We start from the raw sequence: 26636 nt of genomic DNA, 5'->3' as shown, positions 1-26636 counted from the left end.
GATTCTCCATGGACCATCAGAAGGTATCGGCAGTTCTGCAGTGGCCTCGCCCCAGTGGTCTTCGGTCCATTCAGCGCTTTTTGGGATTCGCCAACTATTATCGGAAGTTTATCAGGAACTTCTCCACGCTGGCCAAGCCTCTCTCAAATCTGACTAAGAAGGGCAGTAATCCCCACGAGTGGTCATCTGAGGCCATCTTAGCTTTTGAAGCTCTGAAATCCGCCTTCGCTTCGGCTCCAATACTGTCTCATCCCAATCCTGGGTTGCCCTTTGTCCTCGAGGTTGATGCATCTGAGACGGGAGTAGGCGCCCTCCTGTCTCAGCGTCGGTCGCCCGATGGATCCCTACTTCCCTGTAGGTTCTACTCCAGAAAGCTTTCCTCCGCAGAATACAACTACCAGATTGGAGACAGGGAGTTGTTGGCCATTATTCAGGCTCTCAAGAAATGGAGGCACCTGCTCGAGGATTCTGCGGTTCCAGTTCTCATTCTCACGGACCACAAGAACCTGACGTATCTCTCGGAGGCTAAGAGGTTGACGCCCCATCAGGCCAGATGGGCTCTGTTCTTGTCGCATTTTAACTATGTGGTCGCCTATTTGACTGGCTCCAAGAATGTCAGGGCTGATGCTTTGTCGCGGCAATACTCTGAGCTGTCCAGGGAGGACTCTGAGCCGACCTTGGTCATACCTCCGGATCAGATCCTGGTTGCCATTCGTACCAGCCTGACTTCTCCCCTTGGGGAGCAGATTTTGGTGGCTCAAACTGATGCTCCCTCTGAGAGACCAGCTGGTAGAAGTTTCGTACCTGAGGGATTGCACACCCGCCTGCTGCGTACCTACCATAATTCCAAGACTACCGGTCACCCGAGGAGGAACCAGTTGTCCTGGGTCGTTTCTCGTCTATTCTGGTGGCCATCTCTCTGTTCCGACATCGCCTCATATGTAGCGGCATGTTCTGTCTGTGCCCAGAATAAATCTCCTCGGCATCTTCCATTTGGCCTTCTGGAAATCATTCCCAATGGGGAGCGTCCCTGGTCACACCTGGGCATGGATTTCATTGTGGACCTCTCTGCGTCTCAAGGCCATACGGTCATTCTTATGGTCATTGATCGTTTCTCCAAGATGTGCCATTGTGTTCCGTTCAAGAAATTGCCGACTGCGCAATAACTGGCTACGGTTTTCGCCAGGGAGATCTTTCGCTTGCATGGGTTGCCTAAGGTGATTGTCTCGGACTGTGGGAGCCAGTTTGTGTCCAGGTTCTGGCGCGCCTTCTGCTCCCAGTTGGGTATCAAGCTCTCCTTCTCTTCGGCCTGCCACCCGCAGTCCAATGGGGCTGCGGAGCGTTCCAACCAGGCCCTGGAACAATTCCTTCACTGCTATATCTCAGATCATCAAGACAATTGGGTCGATCTCCTTCCTGGGCAGAGTTTGCGAGGAACTCGGCTGTCAACTCCTCCTCCGGGATGTCTCCCTTCATGGCAAACTATGGGTTCCAACCCGCTGTATTGCCTGAGTTGTTCTCGCCACAGGACATTCCGGCTGTGGAGAACCATCTTGCTGCCCTGCGTTCTTCATGGGGGCAGATCCAGAGGTCCTTAAAGGACTCAGCACAGCGCCAGAAGCTCCAGGCTGATCGTAGACGGTTGCCAGCTCCTTCATACCAGGTCGGAGATCAGGTGTGGTTGTCCACTCATAACCTCAATCTTCGGGTGCCCGCACCGAAACTGGCTCCCAGTTTTGTTGGTCCTTTCCACATCCTCCGCAGGGTGAACCCGGTTGCCTATGCCCTTGCTCTTCCTCCTGGGATGCGTATCTCCAATCCACGTATCCCTGTTGAAGCCTCTGGTCTGCAATCGCTTTATTGCCTCACTGCCTTGGCCCCGTCCTATCCGGGTTGACAGTCATGAGGAGTATGAGGTGAGCCGTATCCTGGACTCTCGGTTGGTCCGCGGTCGGGTGCAGTTCTTGGTCCATTGGCGTGGTTATGGTCCCGAGGAGCGTTCCTGGGTTCCTTCCGCGATGTTCATGCTCCTGCCCTCCTCTGCGCTTTTCACGCCCGCTTTCCCCAGAAGCCTTATGTTGAGCTGCGGAGGGGCCCTTGAGGAGGAGGTACTATCAAGGTCCTACATTTGCTCAGGGCTTGTGCTGCTCCATATGCTGGCATCCATCTTAGGTCTACAAAGCATTGTGGGATCCTTTATGCTTTCAGCCCTCTGCGGCTCCTGCCAGGAGGTGGCGGCTTATCACATTTAAGTCTACTGTTTGCAGCTGTCCATTGCATTCGTGTCCTGTCTGTTGCACAGCAGCAAGCTCCTGTTCAGTTAACTCTTTGCTCTCCTGGATACCGACTCGGCTTTGGCTAAGACTCCTCCTGGCTTCTGACCCCGGCTCTGGCGACCATTCTTCCTGGCTTCTGACCCCGGCCTTGGCTACGATTCCCGCTGGTTCTCGACTTGATTATCCTGGAAGACGACCTCAGCAGGAGAACTTCTGTCCTACCAAGTCATCCGCTGTTGCACTTGCATAGACTCTTGCCTTGTTTCTGTGTAAATAAACATACCTTTAATTGCACCTCCTTGTGTGTCTGGCTCTTCGCTCCCTGACAAGTAGGTACATGTAATATATTGGAATATTGCTCCAATGGAATACAGTACATGTAGAGCACGTAAAACAAGTATTGAACACGTCAACAAGTTTCTCAGTAAATATATTTCACTCCATTGAAGGAAGCATGAATGGAAAAATATACATGACATTCTCTATAAAAATCGATCTATCAGGATGATGAAGATGAAACAAGGGTGGATATTTCAGCAAGAAAATGATCCCAAACACAAAGCCAAGGAAACGCTCAATTGAATACAAAGAAAGAAAACAAAGCTGATAGAAGGGCCCAGCCAATTTCCTGACTTGAATCCAGTAGAAAATCTATGAAGGGAATTAAAGAACAGAGTTCGAAGAAGAGGCCTACAGAACCTTCAAGATTTAGAGACTGTGTGGAAGAATGGGCCAAAATTACATTCAAGCAATGCATGCGACTAGTTTCTTCATACAGGAAGCATCTTGAAGCTGTCATTACCAACAAAGGATTTTGAACAAAATAGTGGTGCACAGAAATGAAAATTCTGGTGCTGAAACCGAAACTTCATGATCCACTTGGCTGAACACCAAAATGGACAGTTTTTAAAAATAATATATATTTCAAACACAATTTTTTTGGAAAAAAATACACTTTAACCTCTTCACGCTGGCGCCTCCCAGCCCTTTAAGGAGTTTCAGACGCCGGGAGGCAGGGCAGGTTTTAGGGTCATGTGACCGCTGTGATTCGCTATCATGGCGGTCACATGATCGGAAAAGGTCCCGATCACAAGGAGAGATCGGAACCTTTCCGTGAGACACCGACATATGTGCTGGGAGCACGCAGGGGCGCACGCTCTCAGCACGTGTTTTCAAATGGTATGCAAATATGCAAAGGTCAAAGCCCAGACGCCGAGAGGCCGCACATTTGCGTACAATCGGGTTAATGATTAAAAAAAAAAATAACAAAAAAATTATAAATATATATATATATATATATATATATATATATATCTCTCTCACAAGATACACCCCCAATTTTTTTTTTGTAAAATGTGAAAGATGATGTTACGCCGAGTAAATAGATACTTAAGATGTCATGCTTTAAAAATCTCCATGGGTGACACTTTAACAATTTCTACAGGTTACCAGTGTAACGTTACAGAGGAGGTCTAGTGCTAGAATTATTGCTCTTGCTCTGATGTACGTGGCGATACCTCACATGTGTGGTTTGAACACCGTTTACATATGTGGGCGTGGCCTACATATGTGTTCACCACTACGCTGGAGCATGGGGGGACGGGGCACTTTACATTTTTTTTTTTAAATTATTATTTATTTTTTTAAACACTGTCCCTTTAAAAAATAAATGTTTGTGATCACTTTTATTCCTATCACAAGGAAATCATGTATCCCTTGTGATAAATAAATAGTGACATGTCCTCTTTATGGAGAGATATGGAGTCAATAAGGCCCCACATCTGTACTCTACAATGTAAAGCATCAGATCAAAAAAAAGCATTGCTCTAGTGCTTTAAAAAAAATAAATGGCGGGGAGTGCGCACGCACGGCCGGCGGGACGGACATGTCTCGATAGAGCTCCGTCTCCCCGTCGGGTGACAGAGCAGAAGAGCCGCGGATCCCGGCTCACAACACAGTACAGGAGGACCTGATCCTCACTGCAGGCCCCCCTCACCTGAACCGCCGCGTTAGCGGCAGATTTAAAGAGGCGGGATGCCTCAGATAAGCAGGGGCTCCATCCCCATAGAGCTCCGCATATAGGCCCGCCCACGCCCAGGAGCTGCCACGAGGACAAAGGGAGATAAGGGGCTTCAATCCTGAAGACAGCCCCCCCTCTGGCAAACGGCGTTATGGTCAAGGGGTCCCCAAGGCACCAGGCTCCCCCGCCAAATAGGACAATTTAAGAGGCCCTGGCTAAAGCCTCCACAAAGATGGCCACTGCCCCAGCTCGTGGAAACAAAAAGGCCGCAGGCGCATTTGCAGCTTTGCAGGACTCGCAGCCCAGCCATCCCTGCGCATCAGAGGGTGAGCCTGACATCGAGTAGGACACCCCTACACACGCTTCGACACCTGACCTTACACCCCCTGACTTGTTAGAGCACTTGTTGCATAAGGCTCTGAAGCAGACTTCTGACCGCATCACCGCCGCGCTATCCAGAGAAATCCGCTAACTTGGCCAACACACTGCTGACCTAGAACAGACCTGTGCCCCACAACCATTGCCAAACGCAGGGCTATGAAACCTCATCTACAGGCACTTCAACAACATGGTATACCGTATAGGTGGAGCTTCCCATTCACAGTGCGTTTCCGATACCAGACCCAAGACTTCACCTGCAAGACTCCTGAAGACCTACTGGTTACTCTGCGGAACCTACAACTACATTCCCCAGCAACGCCATCTGAAAGTGCTAAACAGAGGTCAACGTCCTGCTCGCCGCAGAAATCCTACCCCTTACGCGCACCAGATGGCCAACTCAACTTCCACATACGAGGGCGCTTCTTGTCACCAGGCCCGTCTCCGCAAGATACCATGGACTGAACTACGTACCTCAACTCTCTTTTTACCACATACACCAGACGGTGTATCCTTTTGACCAATGTCGAAGTCTACAACCAAGTTGTCCTCTTTCTCTCATTGTTTGAACTCGGTTGCCCCATAAGTTAGGGGCTGTTTCGGCCTTTGTTTCTACCACGTCATGGAGGACTCACAGAAATTCGCAAGCCATATTCTGCATCACTCCTCCTGGACTACTCCTCAGTCTATGTATGGGGACCTCGGCTTTGGCGGCATGGGATGCCTCACATTCTTTCTCATGCCGCTTCATTTGTGCAGTCGGTGCCGCTTGGGTCTAGGACCCCCTCGAATCATCAGGTTTTTATCTGTCTGCTCCTCTCCCGGGATCCCACTACCGTATACTTATGTTAATACTGTTATCCCTACGGTCCACGTACCTGTGCACTCCACATTAGCTCCTGTGTTATTGCCTATTTAATAGCACTCGGGCTATCTTTGCTCCCTGGCCCACCCTGTATTAGGGTGTCCTCAGGGATCACCTCTTAAGGCCTTGAATGGCCCCCTATACCCCTTTTTTGTTACCTTTCCAGTATTATACCCCTCCTCCCCTCTATATGACTCCATGACTTCGTGCAACCCCTCACGTAAACTAACCGTCTTGTATAGCACTTCTCGGGCTCCCTCCCAGCTGGCGATGCCATATTTTTTTCAAATACTACACACTCTCCCCATGGGCTCTCTAAACATCCTTACCCTGAATGTGCAGGGTCTTAACATACCACAGAAACGCAATAAGGCTTTCCGCTTCTTTGCTTCACTTAAAGCTCACGTAGTCTGCCTACAGGAAATACACTACACCCCCAATTCCACCCCTAAGTTTTTTGGCCCCCGTTACCCTCAGGTCTATACGGCCTCTGCCGCCACCAAATGCAGAGGGGTGCTGATAGCCTTCCATCGCACAACACCTTTCACTCTATACACTGAAGTCAAAGATCCAGAGGGTCGCTATCTCCTGTTGATAGGGCAACTCCTAGACGTAGACGTCACCATTGCTACATATTATGCCCCGAATCAAGGTCCTTTACCATTTCTTTCTCACATACTTTCGGTTATAGATCACCACAAGCGAGGTACCCTACCGGTGTGCGGAGACTCTAACAGTACGTTATATCCTTTTCTTGACAAGTCCCCCCAACCTTTCCCTCTAAGCTAACCCTACAAGACATATTACAACGTTATTCCATGATCGACACCTGGAGGGAACTTAACCCGGCCAAACGCCAATACACTTTCTACTCCCACCCCGGCAAGACCTTCTCTAGCATAGATCACATCCTTATTACGGCCAGCTCCTCTTCCCGGCTCTTGACCTCTGAAATACTTCCAATACCCTGGTCAGACCATTGCACTGTATTTACATCCATGGCCTCTCTAACCCCATCCCCTACTGAGTCCTCATGGATCATCAACGACAATTTACTTGCAAATCCAGTACACTGCTCGGAAATTGAAACCGCCCTCAAAGATTACTTATCTCTTAACCATACACCTGACATTTCCCCACTCTTACTCTGGGAAGCGCATAAACCGGTGATACGCGGATTTTGTATTAGTAAAACGTCCTTTTTAAATAAAGCAAAAAGACAACAACGTCTTTCTCTGGAGCAAACCTACGATCATTCCCATCAAATCTTCCAGGCGACCCCCACACCTGCCAACCGTGAAGCCCTAGAACGATCCCGATTAGCTCTAGACCTCTTTCTCACAGACCAGGCGGAACTTGCACTTCGTAGATCCAGGCACAAATATTATACCAAGGCGAATAAGCCAAGTACCTTCTTAGCCCTCTGGCTTTGTAGGCTGGACCAGATTACTAAACCTATACGAATACGCACCACATCTGGCAACCTCACTAGTAATCTGGAATGCATCCTATGAACTATCCATAAACATCTGTCACAGCTTTACTCTTCCTCCGCACCCTTTACCCCTTGCAAGCCGATACCCTCTTGGCCCCCATCTCCTTCCCGAAACTGTCAGAACACCAATTTGCCAAGCTAGAGCAATCCATCACCCCAGCCAAAACCCTAAATGCTATTAAATGTCTAAAACCCTGCAAGCGCCAAGGACCAGACGGTTTCTCAGCCACTTATTACAAAAAATTTGCTCATCTTCTTGCACCCATCCTTACTAACGTTTTACTATCTGGCCATACCTTCCACCGTGAAACGGTACAAGCAAACATCTCGATGATCCCGAAACTAAACTGATGACACGTAGTGGTCCAACTATAGGCCAATCTCTCTCCTCAATATTGATATCAAACTGTTAGCAAAAATCCACTCCACGCGCCTTAATCCGTGTATAGGTTCCCTGATTCATAACGACCAAGTGGGCTTTATTCCAACTCGACAGGCTGGAGATACCGTCAGACGTGCATCTCTCTTGGCCAATATAGCCAAATCTCGCAACATTCCCGCCTGTTTCTTGTCCTTGGACATCCGGAAGGCATTTGACACAGTCTCATGGCCATACCTCTACTATATTTTACACCGCTGAGTTTTGGCCTGCACTTTTTAAGCTGGATCTTCTCGCTATATCGAGAGTCTTCAGCCAGAATTAGATATCTAGGACACAGGTCAGCTCAGTTTCCAATCTCTCGAGGCACAAGACAGGGCTGTCCTTTGTCCCCCTTGCTCTTTGCCCTGGCCATAGAACCTTTGGCCCTATTAATCAGAGCTAACAAGGATGTGCGGGGATTGGAACTAGGTGGCACTCATCACAAGTTATGTCTCTTTGCAGATGACGTTTTACTTTTTCTCACATCTCCCTTGACTTCCTCTCCCTCCCTACTCCGGCTTCTCGAGACGTTCAGCTCGCTCTCTGGTCTTATAGTTAATCCCAACAAATCAATGGCACTCAACATCTCCCTTCCCTCTAATGAGCTGGCCCATCTGAAACAGATCCTACCATTCCCCTGGTCACACCACCATATCCCTTTCTTAGGAATCAAATTGACCCCTAATCTGTCAGATCTTTATGCAGCTAACCACATTCCGATGCTAAATCACCTCTCTGCTCTTTTGACCAGGTGGTCCTCCTTGCCCCTCGCATGGATGGGTAGAATTACAGTTATAAAGATGTAGATCCTCCCAAAAATCTTATACCTGTTCAGAGTCCTCCCAGTTCCAGTACCCTCTCATTACCTCCGTACGCTGCAGTGCCGCATTTCTTCCTATGTTTGGGGCAATACCCGTCCTCGTATACCCCGCTCCACCTTATGTCGCTCCAAGCTCAATGGAGGTTTAGGCCTCCCTGATATTGGCAAATATTACCAAGCAGCACACTTAGCACAGTTGCCAAAAAACCATGCGACCTCCGAAATTCCTCAGTGGGTGGTCCTTGAGTCGATAGAGTGCAATCCCGTCTACTGCTAACCTACTCTGGTTAAGGCCAGTAGACCGCCGACCAATAACCAACCACATTACCTCCCACTTCTTATCCTTATGGGACAAATTGAAAACCCGCTATCTCCTCCAATCGCCACATAACCCCTTGCTCTCGTATCTTCGAAACCCAGCCTTCCCCCAGCGTGGCAGACACCTCTTTCATTCCAAGCATGGACCTCTGCTAACCTGCTTCGTACACACCATTTCCTACAGAGAAAAAAATTTAAATCCTTTGCCTAGCTACAGGAAACCTATAGTCTTCCAGCCTCCAAAATTTTTAGATACTTACAGCTACAGCACTTTTACGCACCCTACACAACAATAACAAGCCAACGTAGCACCATGTCTCTCTTTGAACGGGCATGCTGCAAAGACCCCCACAGACGTGTCCTCATTTCATGCCTATATTCCCTCCTCACAACTTCGGTTACCATGTCCCCCCCTCCCTACACCCATAGATGGGAAACTGACCTAGGCAGGCAATTAGACTAATCTGAGTGGGACCATGTCTGGACTAATACAAAATCATCTTCGCAAAACATTGTAGCTCTAGAAACCAATTATAAAGTCTTAGCAAGATGGTATTTAGTCCCAGTGAGAATCACTAAATACACCCCTAATTACTCGCCAAACTGCTTTAGAGGCTGTGCTGACCTAGGAACACACTACCATATATGGTGGAATTGTCCAGTAGCTCAAACCTTCTGGGTTGAAATCTTCAACATGTTATCCACACTTAGCACTACCAAGCTACAACCTAACCCGATAACCGCCCTACTGGCATCTCTAACTCGCAATTCAAACTCCTTCTGCAAGTCACCACAGCAGCCAAACAGGTCATTGCGAAATCCTGGAAATCCCCCTCATTAAATATTACAGCGGTTAAAACCAGAATAACGCAAGCTATGGTACATGCAAAAGTGGAAGGCACAATTCTCGACATGATCCCTAAATTCTTAAATGTTTGGAGCCCCTGGGTAGAGTGTTTTCTCCCACCTAACATTGATGAATCACTCCCTCTCCCCTGATTTGTTTGTAGTACACCTTGGACACTGCTTATGTCCCACCTCATACCGTGCATAGGTGTCGCCATGTTCCTACCTACCATTCATGGAGTCATCACTGTTGCCCTTTCTCTTCTCCCCCCCCCCCCCCCCCCTTCGATCTCCCCCTAAATTTCTCCAACCTTTCATAATGTTCAGCGAGCCATTATCCTAACTGACAAATTCACGAAATCTATCGCTAACAACTCCCATTCACTAGTAATCACCAGAAACTTAGCATTGTTTTTGTGATCCTCTCTTTCCTCCTTACCATAAGGACATTGACGCTGTGATTTTCTATTTCCTATGTTTTGTGGTCAGTACAGTGCCTATTTTATGCTGGTAATGACTCTGTTCCTGTTACATTGCTTCATTGTCAATAAAATGTTTGAACAAGAAAAAAAATAAATGGCCTTGTTTACAAAAAGCTGGAACCGGATGTAACATCGCTCTGGTCCTCCAAAGGCATAGAGATGAGTGGAGGCCATCTTTCCTTTATCTCGAAGCCTAGCGTCGGAATCGTTCGGTGGTTTCTCAGGTAAGGCTGAGAACCACCGAGTAGCAGACGAGGGGCAGGGTTATTTTCAGCACCTGTATCGGTGCTTGTTTTCATATCGGCCAAAGGCCGATAGGGGTGTTTTCGGCCAAAATGTTTCGGCCACTGATATTTTGGTGCATCCCTAGTATTAAATGAACTACAGTTAACGTGTTCAATACCTTTTCTCCGTGTCATTACATTTTATTACACATAGCTTAATTTCTGAACTGTTTTGGTTTCTCTGTATGTATGGATTACATGGGTTGTTACAGATATGTAGTGAAAATTTAATGTCAATAGCACCTTTTGAAATATGTTTACCTAGAAAAATGGGGACATGTTCAATACTTATGTAACCTGCTATATGTCATATATGGAATATAGCTCCCATAGAATACAAAATATGTATGAAGCATATGGAGAGTAGATGCCATAAAATACAGAACATGTAAGTAGCATACAGAATATAGTTCCTATACCATACATGTATGCAGTATATTTCCCACAGAATACAGTACATGTATGTAGCATATAGAATATGGCTCCCAGGGAATACAGTATATATATGGATGCATGTATGTTATCTAATGCATGCTAGTTAGAATGCATTTTAGATAAGGTAATTACCAGAAGGCAGCGTTGAGACTGAGATGGAGCAATGCGCTGTGTCGAGGTCTCTCCCAAACCAGTACGGCCTGCAGGTAGATGACAAGCGGTTCGTAGCTCCCCAGGGTCCCCAGTAAGGTTTCCTTCACAGCTCGGATCTGTTGATCTCTGTCCAATGCAGTCGACCTTCGTCCTCCCCCGCTCCTCGCTCTCCTCAGCCCCGAGCTCTCATCCTCGGTCCCTCTCTGCGCCATCTTGAATTCACCAAATTGTCAACATTGACGTCACTCTTAGGCTCTGACGTCAGAAAATAAGGAGACGTTTACACTTGTTACACGGGCCACAGAATTTGATCAAGACAACAGGTCTCAATTACGTGAAAAAAACTACCAGCAGCACAACAGATCAATAAAAGCAGACCAATTACCTTTGGGAGACTAAAGCGCCTGCGCAAACCTATCACCAACCAGATAACATGGCGACCCCCTCTACCCCATAAACAACTTTTTTTCAACGTACATTTTTCCGAACTAGGTCCTGCAACCTCGCCTCTGATTTATCCAATCAAGGAAGAGCCTTCTTGTTTCGATTCTCTTAGCAGGCATCGAATTTCCGTACAATGACGTCACCAGACGGAAACTCGCAAGGTGTAGCGCGTCTGGGTTTGTTGTGCCGTACAGTGACGTAAAGCCGCAGTTGTCTGAGTAGAGCGCGGGTGGCGGAGCGGGAGAGTACAGACTTGCATACGGAATCATGCCTCGGGAGATCATCACCCTTCAGCTTGGCCAATGCGGGAACCAGAGTCGGTATCGAATTCTCTCATTATCTTATTTTGTATAGGTTAACTGAAATGGTTTACATCGTATCAGGGCGCTGTCAAATGAGTTATTTTGTGGCTGTCTATTGATACGTACTAGATGTGGGCGAACATATATGGCTAACGGTATCAGTGGGAGGGAAAATTTAGCATACAATTGTTTGACGTTTCAGTAATGGTATTGTTCCTGTACAGTGGAAGTTCTGTTTTTTTTTTGTTTTTTTTTTTTAGTGATCTTCCACTCGAATAAAATTTACTCTACACATTCAAGGTGGATGGGGGAATCTCTCACTCTGAGGTTTTGTATTCTGGCTGTGGGGAGACTTTCCTGTCAGAATACACTAAGTGGCACTTCTGGCGTTAATTGAGCTCACATTATCCAACAGGCTTGTTGTACAAAAGTTGTTCAGTGGATTAATTGTACAACCAATGTCCCCATACATGGATCAAAATTTGATCAGCCCACTTAACCGGAAGAGTTTTGATCCATATATGGCTAGTATAAAACCCCGTTCACATGTGACTGTTTCATTAGTTCAGTCATCCTTAGGCCCCTTTCACATGGGTCTCTGTTTTTCTTCCGTCAGTTGATGGATGAAAAACTGACAGATATACATTCCTGTGGGTAAAAGGATGATCATCCGTTTTACATCTGTATTTGTTCAGGTCCACTCTCATGTATTTCTGGTGAAAGAGTTATCAATTTAAAAGTTTCTGAACCGTCACCTTGTTAACAAGCTGTTTTTAATGTAGAGTATTTACGCGGTCCGGAATCTGCTTTACCAGGAATTCTTTATGGCCTCTCTGGACTTGCAGGATGCCTATTTCCATGTACCAATTCATCAGTTACTAGAAATATTTGAGATTTGCAATCCATTCAGAAAGGGGATTGCAGCTTTGGCAGTTCCAGGCGCTCCCATTCGGCATTGCGTCAGCTCCGAAGGTGTTCACAAACGTTTTGGCAGACGTCATGGCTATCTTGTGTATGCAAAGCGTAGCCGTTGTTCCTTAGTTGGATGACCTATTGATGGATGTTTGTGGTTTTTTTTTGTTTTTTTTTGTTTTTTCTCCCACAAAAGAGAGGCGGGAGTCAGACCTGGGTCTTCTTCACTGTCTCTCAGAACTACGTTCTTTAGGTTGGTTAGTCAACCAGCTATGGGTGCCGTAGGTGGAATGTTGCCTCTCACTCTCTTATTCAGTGAAGGAAAGGGGGGGGGAAATGGGCTAGTGAGAGGGAGAAAGATGAGAGAAAAGGGGGGGGGGGTATGGTAGACAGAGGGAATGGGGGAGAAAGAAGGGAAGTGTGAAATAGCAGGTAATCATCCCTAGTGACACCAATACAGTGATCAGTGCAAAAAAAATTGCACTGACACTGTACTAATGGCACTGGGGAGGAATGAGTTAACATTTGGGGACAATCAAAGGGTTAACTGTGATGAGGAGTGTTTTACTAGGGGGGCGGGGGTCTGTGCTTCACTGTAAGCACACTGATCGGGATGGCTGTGCTCAGCCAATCCCAATCAGTGTGCCCAAACTGACAGGGAGGAGGACTGCATTGTAAACAATGTAGCCCCCCTTCATGTCGGTGTTTGCTAGTAATCACTGTCTGGGACCCAGAGATTGACACCCACGGCTGCGATCGGCGGTGTAGGTAGGGTGGTCGTGCGCCTCGCGTGTGTCCCCTACCTGGAAATGCAAATTCACATGTGTATATATACACGTGATTTCGCACAGCAGAGCTGCCCTGCCGCAGTAAAAGTACTGTGAGTGGGCGGTAAGCTCTTAGTATAGTTTTACAGCTTCCACAAAAGCCGATCATATACCGCATGCTTACAGTGGGCTGAGGTATCCAAGTGTAAGAAGGAACAATATGTAATCCCTGGAGTTAAAGAATATGTAAACCTAGATTTCATATTCCCGATACATGCTTTACTGTTCCATGTTCTTGTATGAAGAAATATCTGGTTCTTTGTATTGTTTCCTTTATGTGCTTGTCTGTCCCCCTGCTTTCCTATAATAACTGAGCACACTAGGCAGGAGAGCACAGTGCGGGCAGTTTTCTGCTTGTGCCAGGAATCAATCCAATGATCAGACTTATTCTGACAACACCCCCCCCCCCCCTTCCTGCACTGCTATTCACTGGAAATATGGGAATATTAGTGTGATGCTGCTTCTGCTTTTGCCTTTCATTTCTACTTAAAACTGAATGGGTTGTTTTTACAGGGTTTACATATACTTTTAAAGTAGTACTATTGGCTAAACTATTTTTTTCGTTTTGGATGGAGCATGGGATTGTTACAACCCCTGTCAGTTTTTTTTTTTTTTTTTTTCGCCATCTGTGCCCCATTTCAGAGAATTCCCTTTACTTCCTGTCCTATAGCCAAACAGGCAGTCAGCGGAATCCCTCCAATTTAAGGGAACCTTTTCGGGACCCCCCCAGGTGACCAGAACTACTGCCCCTATTGGAAAAGTTCCCCTTTTGGGTTTTTTTTTACTTGCCATGATGATGATAAACTGGACAAATAGAGTGAATCTCCTTAACTGGGGTTCAGATAGCAATATTAACTGGCAGGGGGTTTTAAGCCATCTCCACTCTCCATGCAAAACTAAAAAATAATTTGCCTTTAGTAATACTTAAAGCTTTAAAAAGCAAATCTGGCGAGTTGCGCAAACTCATGTTTTACATTTTGTTTCCCGCAAATAGCATGCGTTTCTTTTATGAGGCGTATTATGGATATGTTTATAATTCCTTCTTTTGTCTCCTGGCAGTTGGGTTTGAGTTCTGGAAACAACTGTGTGCAGAACATGGCATCAGCCCAGAAGGGATTGTGGAAGAATTTGCAACTGAAGGCACGGACAGAAAGGATGTCTTCTTTTATCAGGTGATGGCAGCACTGCTTCTTATACATGTGCATATCTTAATTGTACAGAACACAGGCTGAGAGGCCTTAGACCCAAAGTTATAGGCTCGTATCTTCAGGTGAATGGAAACCAGCATAGAATTTGAAGACATACCCCCCCCCCCCCCCCCAATGAGCATTTCTCTATAACCTTACCCCACTTGGTGAGTCCTCAGTTTTATGCTAGTGTTTTGATGTAATATACCTCTTCTTCCTTATGGAGAAATCTGTCTTTTTTTTTTTTTTTTTTTAATTTAAATATTTATTTATTTTCCATATAAAAATACATATTCCATCATTACTCTCTTTATCACATACAAAACCATCAATTGATCTCTTTCTAGTTGTACCCCCACCCACTCTGAAGCCTATTCCCCCCCCCCCCCGAAAAAGAAAAGAAAACCCACTCATTCTGCATTTCTCCATTGCATCTTTTCCTCAGTAAGGGGTACTTTCACATATCCCTCTCTACTGCTTCATATATTTCACCTTGGACACAAAATCTTCCCATTTTCCCCATCTCCTGTAAGATATGTAGGATGGAGAAATTGTATTATATGCAAGAAGACAAGATTGAGTTATATACTCAATCTTGTCTTCTTGCATATAATACAATTTCTCCATCCTACATATCTGATTCACTCTTTCCACCCAATTCTCTTCTCTCGGTACCTCTGAACTATGCCAAAACTTAGGTATCAGACCCTCTGCCGCATTTAGGTAGTACCATATACCCAAATCCTTGTATTTGTTCATTGGTAGCTTTGTACTATGTAATACACAACTCTGGATCCAATCCTATCTTTATCCCAGAGATTATCCCAATTAAATAAACCACTGTCTCCCAAAAACCTTGAATCTTTGGGCACTCCCACCATATATGACATAACGTACCAATCTTTCCACACCCCCGCCAACACTCTAATGTATTCTCCCCACTCATATTCAACGTTCGGTGCAATGTGCCATCTTGTTAAACACTTATAGTTTACCTCTACCTCTCTCATGCTTACGTTCTCATGTGATAGTCTATATATTTCCCTCTGTTTTATCTTCATCTATCTCTATTCCCAAATTCCTTTCCCATTTTACTATGTACATTGTCTTTGTGTGTGTGTCTAACTCAGTGAGAATCTTATAAACTTTTGCCGTGCCCCGTTTCCCATCTCCACGTGAATCCAACAACCTCTCAAACAAATTCCAATCCTTTGTCAATCTCAAAGGTTTCGGAAGACTCCCGACAAAGTGTTTCAGTTGGTGATATCTCCACTCATCTATCTTAATGAAAAGTTCCCTTTTTATCCTTTTTCAAGTCCTTAAGTGTTCTCAATTCCTGCCCTTCCATAATATCCCTCAGTTGAATATCCTCCTTTTTAAACAATTTTCCTGTGCTCTCTTCCCTACCTGGAGGGAAATACTCAGTGTTCCTCAGTGACATTAATTGTGAATTAAAATCCCATTTCATAATCTTGTGCAATTTATCCCAGACCTTTAAAACATTTAATGTATAAACACTCATGGTATCTTTTAATCCTCTATATTGTGCTGGTACCCATATGATTTTACTCAAGTTAACTACGCTTAATTCATTTTCAATTTTGACCCACCTTTTCCCCTCTGGATTGTGTGTCCAGTCAGATTCTTGCCAGAACTACTGCTCTATAGTACCTCTTAAAATCTGGGACTCCCAATCCTCCATTCTCTTTATTTCTACTCAACACATCATAAGATATTCTAGGTTTTTTATTTTTCCATATATATCTTATTAACATCTTTTTAATTACCTTTAAAAAAAACCTCCGGAAGTTTAATTGTACCTAAAATCCTATATAAATTCCAGATGATCCCAATTACCATTTTTATCAGATTTATACGCCCTATCCAAGACGGATTACCTCCTCCCAATTTCTTTAGTTCCTCCTTAATCTCATTTAAAAGTGAGAGATAGATATATATATATATATATATATATATTTATATATTACACTTCTACAAGTTTGAATATGTAGCAGTGAGTTTAACCCTTAGATATTTTATCTCTCTATCTTTCCATATAAAAGGGAATTCTTTTTGTATCTTTTCTTTTTCACTAATTGGAAGATTTACATTTAAAATCTCAGTTTTTGTTGGGTTGATTTTCAGATTTGATAGCTCCCCATAATCCTTTAGGCTCTTCATTAAATTTGGGAGTGTTATCCTAGGGTTTCCTACATAGAACAACAAGTCGTCTGCAGAGGCAGACACTTTATGTTCAATTCCTCCTATCTGTATTCCTTTTATATCTATATTTTTTCTAATTGTTGCCAGTAACGGTTCTAATGACAATACATACAACAATGGGGACAGTGGGCATCCCTGTCTTGTTCCATTTGACATCCCAATAGGTTCCGACTTCTCTCCGTTAACCAAAATAACCGCGGAGGGCTCTCTATACAATTTCCATATCCACTCTCTCATTCTAACTCCCACTCCTAAAGTCTCCAGTGTGACCATCATGAAACTCCAATCTACTCTGTCGAATGCCTTTTCAGCTTTGATCGAAAGCACTACCGCCGGAGTTTTCCCTTTCCTAGTTTTCTGGATAAGCAACAAAGTTCTCAACCCATTGTCTCTACCCTCCCTCCCTGGTACAAATCCCACCTGGTCCCCCTGGATCCATTCTGGCATTAAATCTTTCAAACTATTTGCTAAAACCTTTGCATATAACTTAGTGTCTATGTTCAAAAGTGAGATTGGTCTATAGCTAGAACACTGAGAAGCATCCTTCCCTTCCTTTTGAATAAGCACCACATGGGCCTGTAAAGATTCTCGCCTCATCTCCATCTCCCCACCCAGGGCGTTCATATATTTCTTCAATTTAGGTATTAACAATTCACTATATTTTTTATAGTACCTCACAGTATAACCATCTGGGCCTGGGCTTTTCCCCGTTATGGTACTTTTTAATGCTATTTTTATTTTCTCCTGTGTAATTTCTAAATCAAGGGAATTCAGTTGATCTTCACTTCGATAGTCCTGCATTGTTTAGATATACCCTTCTTTTTTCTCTACTCGCATTTCCACTTTTATTTACTGAATCCTGGGAAGTAATATTGTACAGCTTGCTATAATATTCCTTAAACACCTTGGCGATCTCTTTAGTAGAATAAACCATTTCTCCCTTGGGGTTTCTTATTTTTTCTATATAATTCCTGTTTTTCTTTTTCCGCAAGGCTCTCATTAAATATTTTCCTGGTCTATCTCCCCATCTATATCTCTCATTTGCCACTTTATTAAAAACTCTTCTTCTCTCCTCTTCCATCAGTATCTCTAGTTCTTCTTCTTATTTCATTTTTTTTTTTTTTTTTACCTTCTGTCTTATCTCTTTTGTTCTATTTTTCTGTATCTGCTCCAGGTCGAATATTTCTTTTAACAGCCCAGTAAGTCTTTCTTCTTTCCCTTTTCTTTTTTGCCCCGGACGCGATCAGTATACCTCTTATGTAGGCTTTATGGGACTCCCATTCTGTAGCCACCGACACTTCCCCTGTCTCATTCTCCTGAAAAAAATCTTTCAGTCTCTTCCCTAATCTTTTGATCGATCTCCTGATCCAGGAGAAGAGCCTCATTCAATTTCCAAACTATACCACCTGTCAACCGCCTCCCCCACCCTAATTTCAATATAACAGGGGCATGGTCTGAGAGCGACATTGCCTCTATTTCTGCTTTAGCCACCATCCCGATAAGTTGATGGTCGACCAATATATAGTCCAATCTTGAATACATCTCGTGTGCATTAGAGAAGAGGGTATAGTCTCTCTCTTTTCCATGTATTACTCTCCAAATATCCACCAGTTGGCACTCATGCATCACCTTCTTTAAAGTTCTCAGAGACCTGCCTCCCTCTCGCTGCGCAGAAGATGTCGTATCCATTTGTGGATCCATACAGAAATTCCAGTCCCCTGCCACTATCAAGCGCCCCTTTTTTAAAGGCCATCAATTTTCTCAAAACACCTTTCAAGTATAACACCGGTCTCTTTTTTTGGGCAATAAATATTCGCAATTGTACATTCCATTTCTTGCAATCTACCTCTCAAAAACAAAAATCTCCCCTCAGGATCTATTTCTCTCTCCTCCAGCTCAAGCCTTATGTTTTTTGCGAACCCTATTGCCACTCCTTTAGCTCTCTTGATTGGGGAATCTGCGTAAAACCATGTTGGGTAGTTTCTAGAATTCACCCTAGTCCTACTACCCCCTAATAGGGTTTACCCTAGCGGATGTACTATACACATAGTCTGCTTGCCTCTATTCTCATACCTCCCGGTTCTTTTCCTGTTGTTTGAGGTTTGTCTCCCTGTAGGTTTTATTCACTTATTCTTTGCTTCTTCCCTTTTACCTTCTGGGACTTTGTCCTGTTTTTTTATTTTCTACCCTTTCTCTCCCCCGCTAGGTTCTTCTTACACTTTTTTTTTCTTTCTCACCTAGTGTCAGGGACCCCAGTGGCTGCCGCGATCGCGTGCGGGTCTGCGCATGCGCCATGTGCCCGGCCCCACTAGCGTGTGAGCATTGGGACCGGGGTACCCGCGATTGCAACGGCACTCGCGATCGCGGGCGCGAGCCTGGCACCAATCAGGACACAGGGCGCCCTATTTAAAACAGGATGAGACTGCAATGAATTGCCATATGGTCTTACCTGTTTTCCTGAAGTTCCTGATTGCAGATTGTTTTGTTGCCGACCCTGCCTGACCCTGATTTGCTGTCTGTCTCCTGCTCTGATCCCTGGCTTGTCTGACCATTCTCCTGCTTAACCCTGTACGTTCTGACCTGTTAACGAACCCAGCTTGTGACCTGTTTATCCCTCTGCCTGCTGATTTTGTACTACGCCGCCACCACTGTTACCGACCCGGCCTGCATGACGCTGCTCCTGTTACCTCCTCACATCAGACTCTCACCTGCTATACACCTCCAACGGTGCTTCTACCACAGCTGGGTGAACCCAGGGGCCGCGACCTGGTCTCGGCCTGCTCCAAGTCCATCCGCACCATCAGGGGCCCTGGTGAACAAGCAGGTCGGAGCTTAGATTCCGTGCCTTCGGGGAATCCGTCTGTGGAGTGCTAGAGGCTACCGCGGTTGGATCCCTGACACCTAGGTAATTGGTTCTCTGTCTTCGCCCTTCCCCTCTCTTTTTCTCATTCCTTTCTTCTTTTGGCCATCTTCTCTATCACCTGTTAATTTTGCTGAGCTTCCTACCCTTCCTTTCTACTCTACTCCTACCTTCCTTTTTTTTTTTTTTTTCTTTAAACCATTTTCTGCTTCTCCCTCCTGGGGTACCCTTTCTTGTTTCTCAGTGGTCTTCCTAGACACCCACTTTGCCATGGATACACTATAGATTTCATCCTTGAACATTAGGGGCCTGGGTGTCCCCAAGAAGCAATCGAGGCTTCTCCTAGATTAAAAAAAAAAAAGTAGGTTGTAGGTGGCATTTATACAAAAGACTCATTTCCAGGTCGCCCATGTCCCTAGGCTCTACAATCGTGACTTTCCAACTGTGTACAAGTCTGTCACCCATCTCCAAATCGAAGGGGGTGAGTGTCTTAATAGCCGAATCGGTTCCCTTGTCTCTCTCCACGGTGCTGGGCCGCTACCTGCTGGTCAAGGGTAGGATTGGCCAATTTCCAGTGACCTTTGCCAATGTTTACTTCCCAAACATGAACCACGTACCCTTCTTGTGTCCGATTTTGCTAGACTTCATGGAAGGCTCCTTAACCTTCGGTGGAGATATTAATTTCACATTGGAACCTCATCTGGATGTTTCCAAGGGTTCCTCTCATCTCTTTCCTCTGTCTCAAGCGATTGAAGGCATAATTACATTTACTACATTTAGTTGACCTGTGGCGCATTTCGCATTCCCACTATGAGGGATTAATCTTATTTTTCTACCGTCCATCAAACGTACTCCTTGTTTAGATTACCTCTTTATTCAACAAAAAGATCTCCCCAGAGTTCAGTCAGCACGTATCTGTAACATTACCTTTTTAGAATCATGCCCCTGTATTCCTTGAAATGGTGTTGGAACTGGACTTTTGTGGCCCCCCTTCTTGGCGTCTGAATGAAACCCTCCAAGTCACCCGGGGTTAAGGCAACTGTTGAATACTCAAGGAATATTTCTCTCTGAATGCTGCCTCGGTCAGCAACCCCTTCATGCTTTGGGAACCTCACAAACCAGTTCTTCGAGGCACTCTAATGGCAATTTCTGCTAAACTCAAAGAGCACTCCTCCCAAGTAGACAATCTCCTGTAACTTCTCCGAGTGTTGGATGGTACTCACAAGGCCAGTATAGGAAATCCTGATGATTAGGGAGGAATTGAATTCTCTCCTTTTTTCACAGGGTCAAACAGAAACTGGCATGGTCTCATCGCACCATTTACGAGTATTCCAATAAACCGGGAACTCTCCTAGCCCGCACCCTTCGTGGCACACCCACTCGGACCCATGTATCACATCTTAAGTTTGCCACGGGACAGCATATCTCCTCTTCAGATTCTATGGCTTTGGAATTTTTTACGTTCTTTCAGAATCAATATAAGATATCTGCGAAGGTGATCTGGCATGTTCTACACGACTTGCAACATGATATAGTCATACTTGTCTATGTCTGGAATGCCCTCTTTCCCTCTCCACCTGTTAAGGAGATGGATGCCTCGATCTCAGTAGAGGAATTAGGATCAGAGCTCTCTTCCAAAGGAAAGCAAAGACCCTGCACAATGTGGTAGCTACCACCCAATTGCGCTTCTCAATATTGGCTTGAAATTGTTTGCAAAAATCTTGGCTGAAAGGCTTTTGCCTCATATATCCCCAGTCTTATCCACAGAGATCAAGTGGGCTTTGTTCCGCTCCAGGAACCTAGAGATGATACACTTCAGGTCCTGAATTTGATCAACGCTTCTAGGACTGCCAGGTCTCCTCTTATTTTAGTTTCTACGGATGCCGAGAAGGCGTTTGACTGGGTTAACTGGCAGTTCATGCAAGCGACTTTGACCCACATAGGGCTTAAAACATCTATGCTTCATTGGATTACTTCCTTATACTCCCAACCCTCAGCGCCTGTCATAGTTAATGAAACTAGATTTGCCTTCTTTCCAAATACCAACCGAATGCGTCAGGATGCCCTCTTTCTCCCTTAATTTTCATTCTGACACTGAAGCCTTCCCTCTGTACGATCCGAGCAGAAATTTCTATCTCAGGGTTTCATAAACCATCCGGGAAGCACAAAGTGGCCGCCTTTTGCAGATGACCTAATCTATTTTTTTTTTTTTTTTTTTTTTCTTACCAACCCCCTTATCTCATTACTTAATCTGATGCGGGTGCTTAGAGATTATGGCAACCTTTTCTACTTTAAAATCAACCTCACAAAGTCTTCGGCCCTGAATATTTCTACGGAGTCTTCTGTCCTGGACCGACTTCATCCTTCTTTCTCTTTCTGGTGGGCCACAGACCCAATCAGGTACCTGGGAACCAATATCACGCCGGATCCTACTCACCTTTTGAGGCAAACTTTGCTCCTCTGCTAATCAATATTACAGAGGATCTTCTCTATTGGCAATCCCTTACTCTAACATGGTTCGGCTGATGCAGCTCACCTAAGATGACAGTGTTGCCCCGAATATTATACCTGCATCTTTTGTCTGGCTGATCGGCGCTTCATTCCACACCTATATCTGGCCTTGGGAGGGCCTGCGTTTGGCCTTCCGTGTTCCGACGCTCCCTAAAACTTGTGGGGTTGGGCTACCAGATATCCATTCCTGTTTATAGGGCTGCTCATCTTGCGTGTCTGGTGGACTGACATTGTGACGAGGAGGCTAAATACTGGGTGACAATGGATTTGGAGGACTATGGAGACACAGCTTTGAGCTGGCCGTGGTAGCATGATCCCCTACCTACCGATTTAATTGTTAATCCAACTCTTGGTGCTACTCTCGCAGTAACACGAAAAGCATTTCTTACTACTCCTATTTCTCCAGTGCCTTCCCTGATTTCCTCATACTGGAATCCTCCTAACTTCCCCCCGGGAAGAGAGGACCCCCATTTCACCTGCCTCCCTACCTCAGGCTACTCACAACTTGTAGACTTTTTTGGACCTTCTGGGGACCTGGTGGATACAGATTTGGACCCTCTGAGTTTTTCGAGGGGACTGCTGCTTCATTCCTATCTACGATTGCTCTTGCGTAACCCGGGAATATCTTGAAATTTGACTTCTTTTGAAACCCTCTGTCACAAGGGTGAACCGCTTCGTCAGTCTTTCTACCATTTTATTCTTCTCTTATCCAACCGGTTCTGGATTTTGTACCTCCTTTATTCTCATAATGGGAGTCTGACCTGGGATTGTCCTTTACTATGGCTCAAATGGAAAAGATTCTGTATCTTGCTCATAAGTCTTCTTTAGCCACTGAAGTACAGGAGACCAATTATAAGCTATTGACACGTTGGTACCCGGCACAAAATTTAAAATGGAAAAAGTCTCAGCCTCAGTACTCCTATCCACCCTTCATATAGCTTCATGATGACTGCCAGGTAAAATACCCTGTATATCCTACTTCTAGGTACATTATATATACAATCTCAATATATTACTTTCACTGTTGTAACAATGTAATTTAACCACTTATAGTAGTGATTATCTGCTAGTTTTTGTATTATAAAGGGCTTTTTTTTTTTTTTTTTTTTTTTTTTTTTTTTAACCCCCATCACAGGTGATGGGAGAAAAAAATGCATGCTGCTGCTAAGCTGGCCATACACATTCATTTTCAGATGAGAATATTCGTATGAATATTCATACAAAACTTCTTTGTACATTTCATTTGAATGAATTTAGTGTTGTTCAAAAATTTCACTTGCTTTTAACATTACATTTTAAAATGAATGTGATTTCTGTACGTAAACCACATGCACTGTCTGGAAGTTGGTTCAATCGAGAAGTTTTTCATTCTGCTCCTTCAGATTTTCAAGTCGCTCTGGTAGTAAATGAAAGTCGATTTGAACCCACTAATTGATTAGAAAATCGTAAAAACGTTCTTAAAATGGAAATTTTCAAACAACACATTAATTTGTGTACGGCCATCATAAGTGACAACAGGCACATATAGCTTGTATCAAGCTATACGTGAAATCTGCAAAACTGTGTTAGGTCTTTATTTTCTTTGAAATTTTGATCTCTGAGTTTGATATGTACCAGATTCAACCTCTAATACTATATACATCTCTTCTGTCTGTTACTCTGAGTGGATTAGATAGTTTTGTTCCCTAACCATATAGCTGGATATTTAGATATTACCACTGCATATATTTTATTTATATATATATATATATATATATATATATATATATATATATATATGATATTTTTTTTCAATGTTACATATTAACTAAATTATACACTGTTTATTTTTTTAAGGATTTTTATCAGATTAATCAAAACTACAGTCGGCCAACTAATCGATTATGAAAGTTATTGTTAGTTGCAGCCCTAAAATAGAGCTAATGTTTTTAGTTGTACAACTAAAGTTGGCTTAAATTTGTTTTAGGCTGATGATGAACATTACATCCCTCGAGCTGTACTTCTGGATCTAGAACCACGTGTTATTCACTCTATTTTAAACTCTCCTTATGCCAACCTCTACAATCCTGAGAACATTTACCTGTCTGAACATGGAGGGGGAGCTGGAAACAACTGGGCCAGTGGCTTCTCACAGGTAAGCTGTGATTATTTATTTTTATGTTTGTTTCCATGTTTGCTGGATTGTGAAAGTGAAGCCGTTCATCCTGGGTTAAAGTACATCTGAACCTAATCCCTAAACTCTCATATAAGTTTTAACTTAATTTTCATTCTTTTTAAATGTGCAACTTTCATGAAAAAAAAACTGCTGATCCTTCCATGAAGGTGTTTGTTGAGGCCCTTCGTTGTGCAGTGGCAACTGCTGTTGTGCTCTTGCAATTTGTCATCTTTGTAACAATGAAATAGGGCTGTGGTAAGGACTCCAAATGGCTATTCTGACACAGTATTCTTGACACAGTCCACCTTGCTCACCACCTGGAAAGTCCAAAGCAAAGATGTGCATCTGATGCTGGAGCAAGTGACGGGGTGTAGCTGAAAGGGGCTGCAGGAGATCAGCAACACTGACGCTCAATAAGGTGAAAAGTAGAGATGCACTGAAATTTCAGAGGCCGAAACATATCGTCTGAAAATAGCCCTTTGCCGGTAGGAAACATTTAGCCAAGACGGGGCTGTGTACTGCAGATGATGGGGCGGAGAGAAGGGGGGGGGGGGGCAGCCGTTTAAAGGCAGAAAAGGAGCAGTGTATACTGTGAGCTACCGCTAAATGTCACTGTTGGATTTTTAATGTAATTACCGGATTTTTTTTTCCTTCACTATAGCTCCAAGAAGGGTCACTGGGTAATGTCACTGGTGACCCCGCCCCTTTGTTTTCCTTTAGCAACGGGGAGAGGGGAGAATGATGTGAAGTAGATAGTAGTGATAGTGAAGGAAAAAAAAAGCCAGTAATTTACATTTAAAACCCGGCCTGAGTGTAAACACTGGTCCCTCACTGTATTTACTACACCTCTCCTGCCCCCTCCTTGCACACACTGAATTCCTTCCCCTTTCAAAGAGGACTTGTCACTCAAATACTATCACATAGGGGACTATTGGCAGTAACATCATAAGTTAAAAAAATAAAATAAAATGCACATTAAAGTAGAACAAAAAAAAATATTGAGCCTCCCCACATAGACATTTTTGGTTTTCGGCCATGTGCATTCTGTATTTTCGATATCTGTTTGGTACCAGAATTTTCATTCACCACTAGTACAAACCATGTATCTTAATTGAACAGTTACAGGACAGTATTCCTAGACCCTTGGTTCAATCTGATACCTTCACATGATTGGACACTGGCACAGCTTTCGGGAACATTGCACCCCTTCCCCCGACACCTATGTATAACACTACCCCAATTAATTGATCCTCAGTTTTTTTTTTTCTAGTGTCTCTTGCAGAGAAATCACTCTAACTTAACCACTTCCAGACCGGACACTTTTACCCCCTTCCTGACCAGGGCAATTTTCAGCGCTATCACACTTTGAATGACAATTGCGCAGTCATGCAACACTGTACCCAAATTAAATTTTTACCATTTTTTTGAGACAGATAAAGCTTTATTTTGGTGGTATTTATTCACCGCTGGGATTTTTATTTTTTTTGCTATGTAAATGAAAAAGTCCAAAAATTTTGAACAAAAGTGTTTTTATAACATTTTGCAAATAAATTATATTTCATCATAAATCTTTGCCAAAATTTATTCCGCTATCTTTTTAGTAAAAAAACAAAAAAAAACAAATTAGTTTATAACCAAAAATTATAATTTTTTAAACCTTTTTTTTTTTTTTACTTTTTTTTTTTATATTTTTTATTAATTTGTGTTTTTTTACATACTGTCACCCTAGCAGTACAGTGTCACCATGGTGACACTGTACTACTTGTGGGGGGTGATGAAGATTTTTTTTATAGGATGTATATAGGATGTAAAAGCAATCCTATATAGGATGTAAAAGCAATCATTTCTCTTTCTCATTGAGAATTACTGAGTGAGCTGTGATTGATCACAGCTTGTCACATGGTACAAGGCTGTTGTGAATAGCCTTGTACCATGTGACCTCTGTGATCATTCACATATTTCACAGGTAGTAAGCAATGATGTCACAAGTGACATCTTGCTTACTACTTTGCATGTGATCACTGATTGGCCAATCAGTGATCACATGATCGGGACCTCGTACAGAGGTCCCGTCCGATCGGTGTTTCACTGTGTCCGGAGGACACAGCGGGTACCGGATCGCGGTGCTGCGCGCTCCCAGGGAGCGCGCACAAGCAGGGTGCGGGGAGGCCATTCATAAACGGCCACCCGACCCTGCAGTGCCACCGTCTGGCCGTTTTATATGCAACGGCCGGACGGGAGGTGGTTAAATAGTATTTTTTATTTTTTTATCTTTTAACTCTTCAGTTATCTCCTTCACTGCGTATTACTATAAAAAATATTCAGTTTATACAGTTCAGTGCACCCTTTGTACAAACCCCACAACTTGAGGACAGTCTGTATTGTTTTGGGCACTGCACTGGATCCTGCATGGGTACTCGCC

General features: G+C 44.1%; 2 protein-coding genes across 4 annotated transcripts in view; one reads left to right on the top strand and one right to left on the bottom strand.

The window, feature by feature from the left end:
- The window catches only part of RETREG3 (reticulophagy regulator family member 3), a 213646-nt gene extending 202251 nt beyond the window's left edge, over positions 1–11395 (bottom strand). The window contains exons 1-2 of one of the 3 annotated variants that reach the window (XM_089662651.1): positions 11271–11395; positions 10773–11048 (exon numbers count right to left, since the gene is read on the bottom strand). In XM_089662651.1, coding sequence (XP_089518777.1) covers positions 10773–11005 — 233 coding nt within the window. In that variant the 5' untranslated portion in view covers positions 11006–11048; positions 11271–11395. Of the gene's footprint in view, positions 1–10772; positions 11049–11178 lie in introns of all 3 variants that reach the window. The other 2 variants (XM_089662649.1, XM_089662650.1) reach the window with 2 other exon arrangements.
- The window catches only part of LOC149435438 (tubulin gamma-1 chain), a 319259-nt gene continuing 303848 nt past the window's right edge, over positions 11226–26636 (top strand). Inside the window, exons 1-3 of the mRNA XM_089662652.1 lie at positions 11226–11553; positions 14338–14450; positions 24026–24193. Of these exons, the coding sequence (XP_089518778.1) occupies positions 11505–11553; positions 14338–14450; positions 24026–24193 (330 nt within the window). The 5' untranslated portion in view covers positions 11226–11504. The remainder of the gene's footprint in view (positions 11554–14337; positions 14451–24025; positions 24194–26636) is intronic.

Source organism: Staurois parvus, unplaced genomic scaffold (assembly GCF_062004578.1).
Source record: "Staurois parvus isolate SC_StPar_1 unplaced genomic scaffold, SC_StPar_1.0 ptg001510l, whole genome shotgun sequence".
In the NCBI taxonomy this organism is placed as follows: Eukaryota; Metazoa; Chordata; class Amphibia; order Anura; family Ranidae; genus Staurois; species Staurois parvus.
This window is presented reverse-complemented; position numbering and strand designations above follow the sequence as displayed.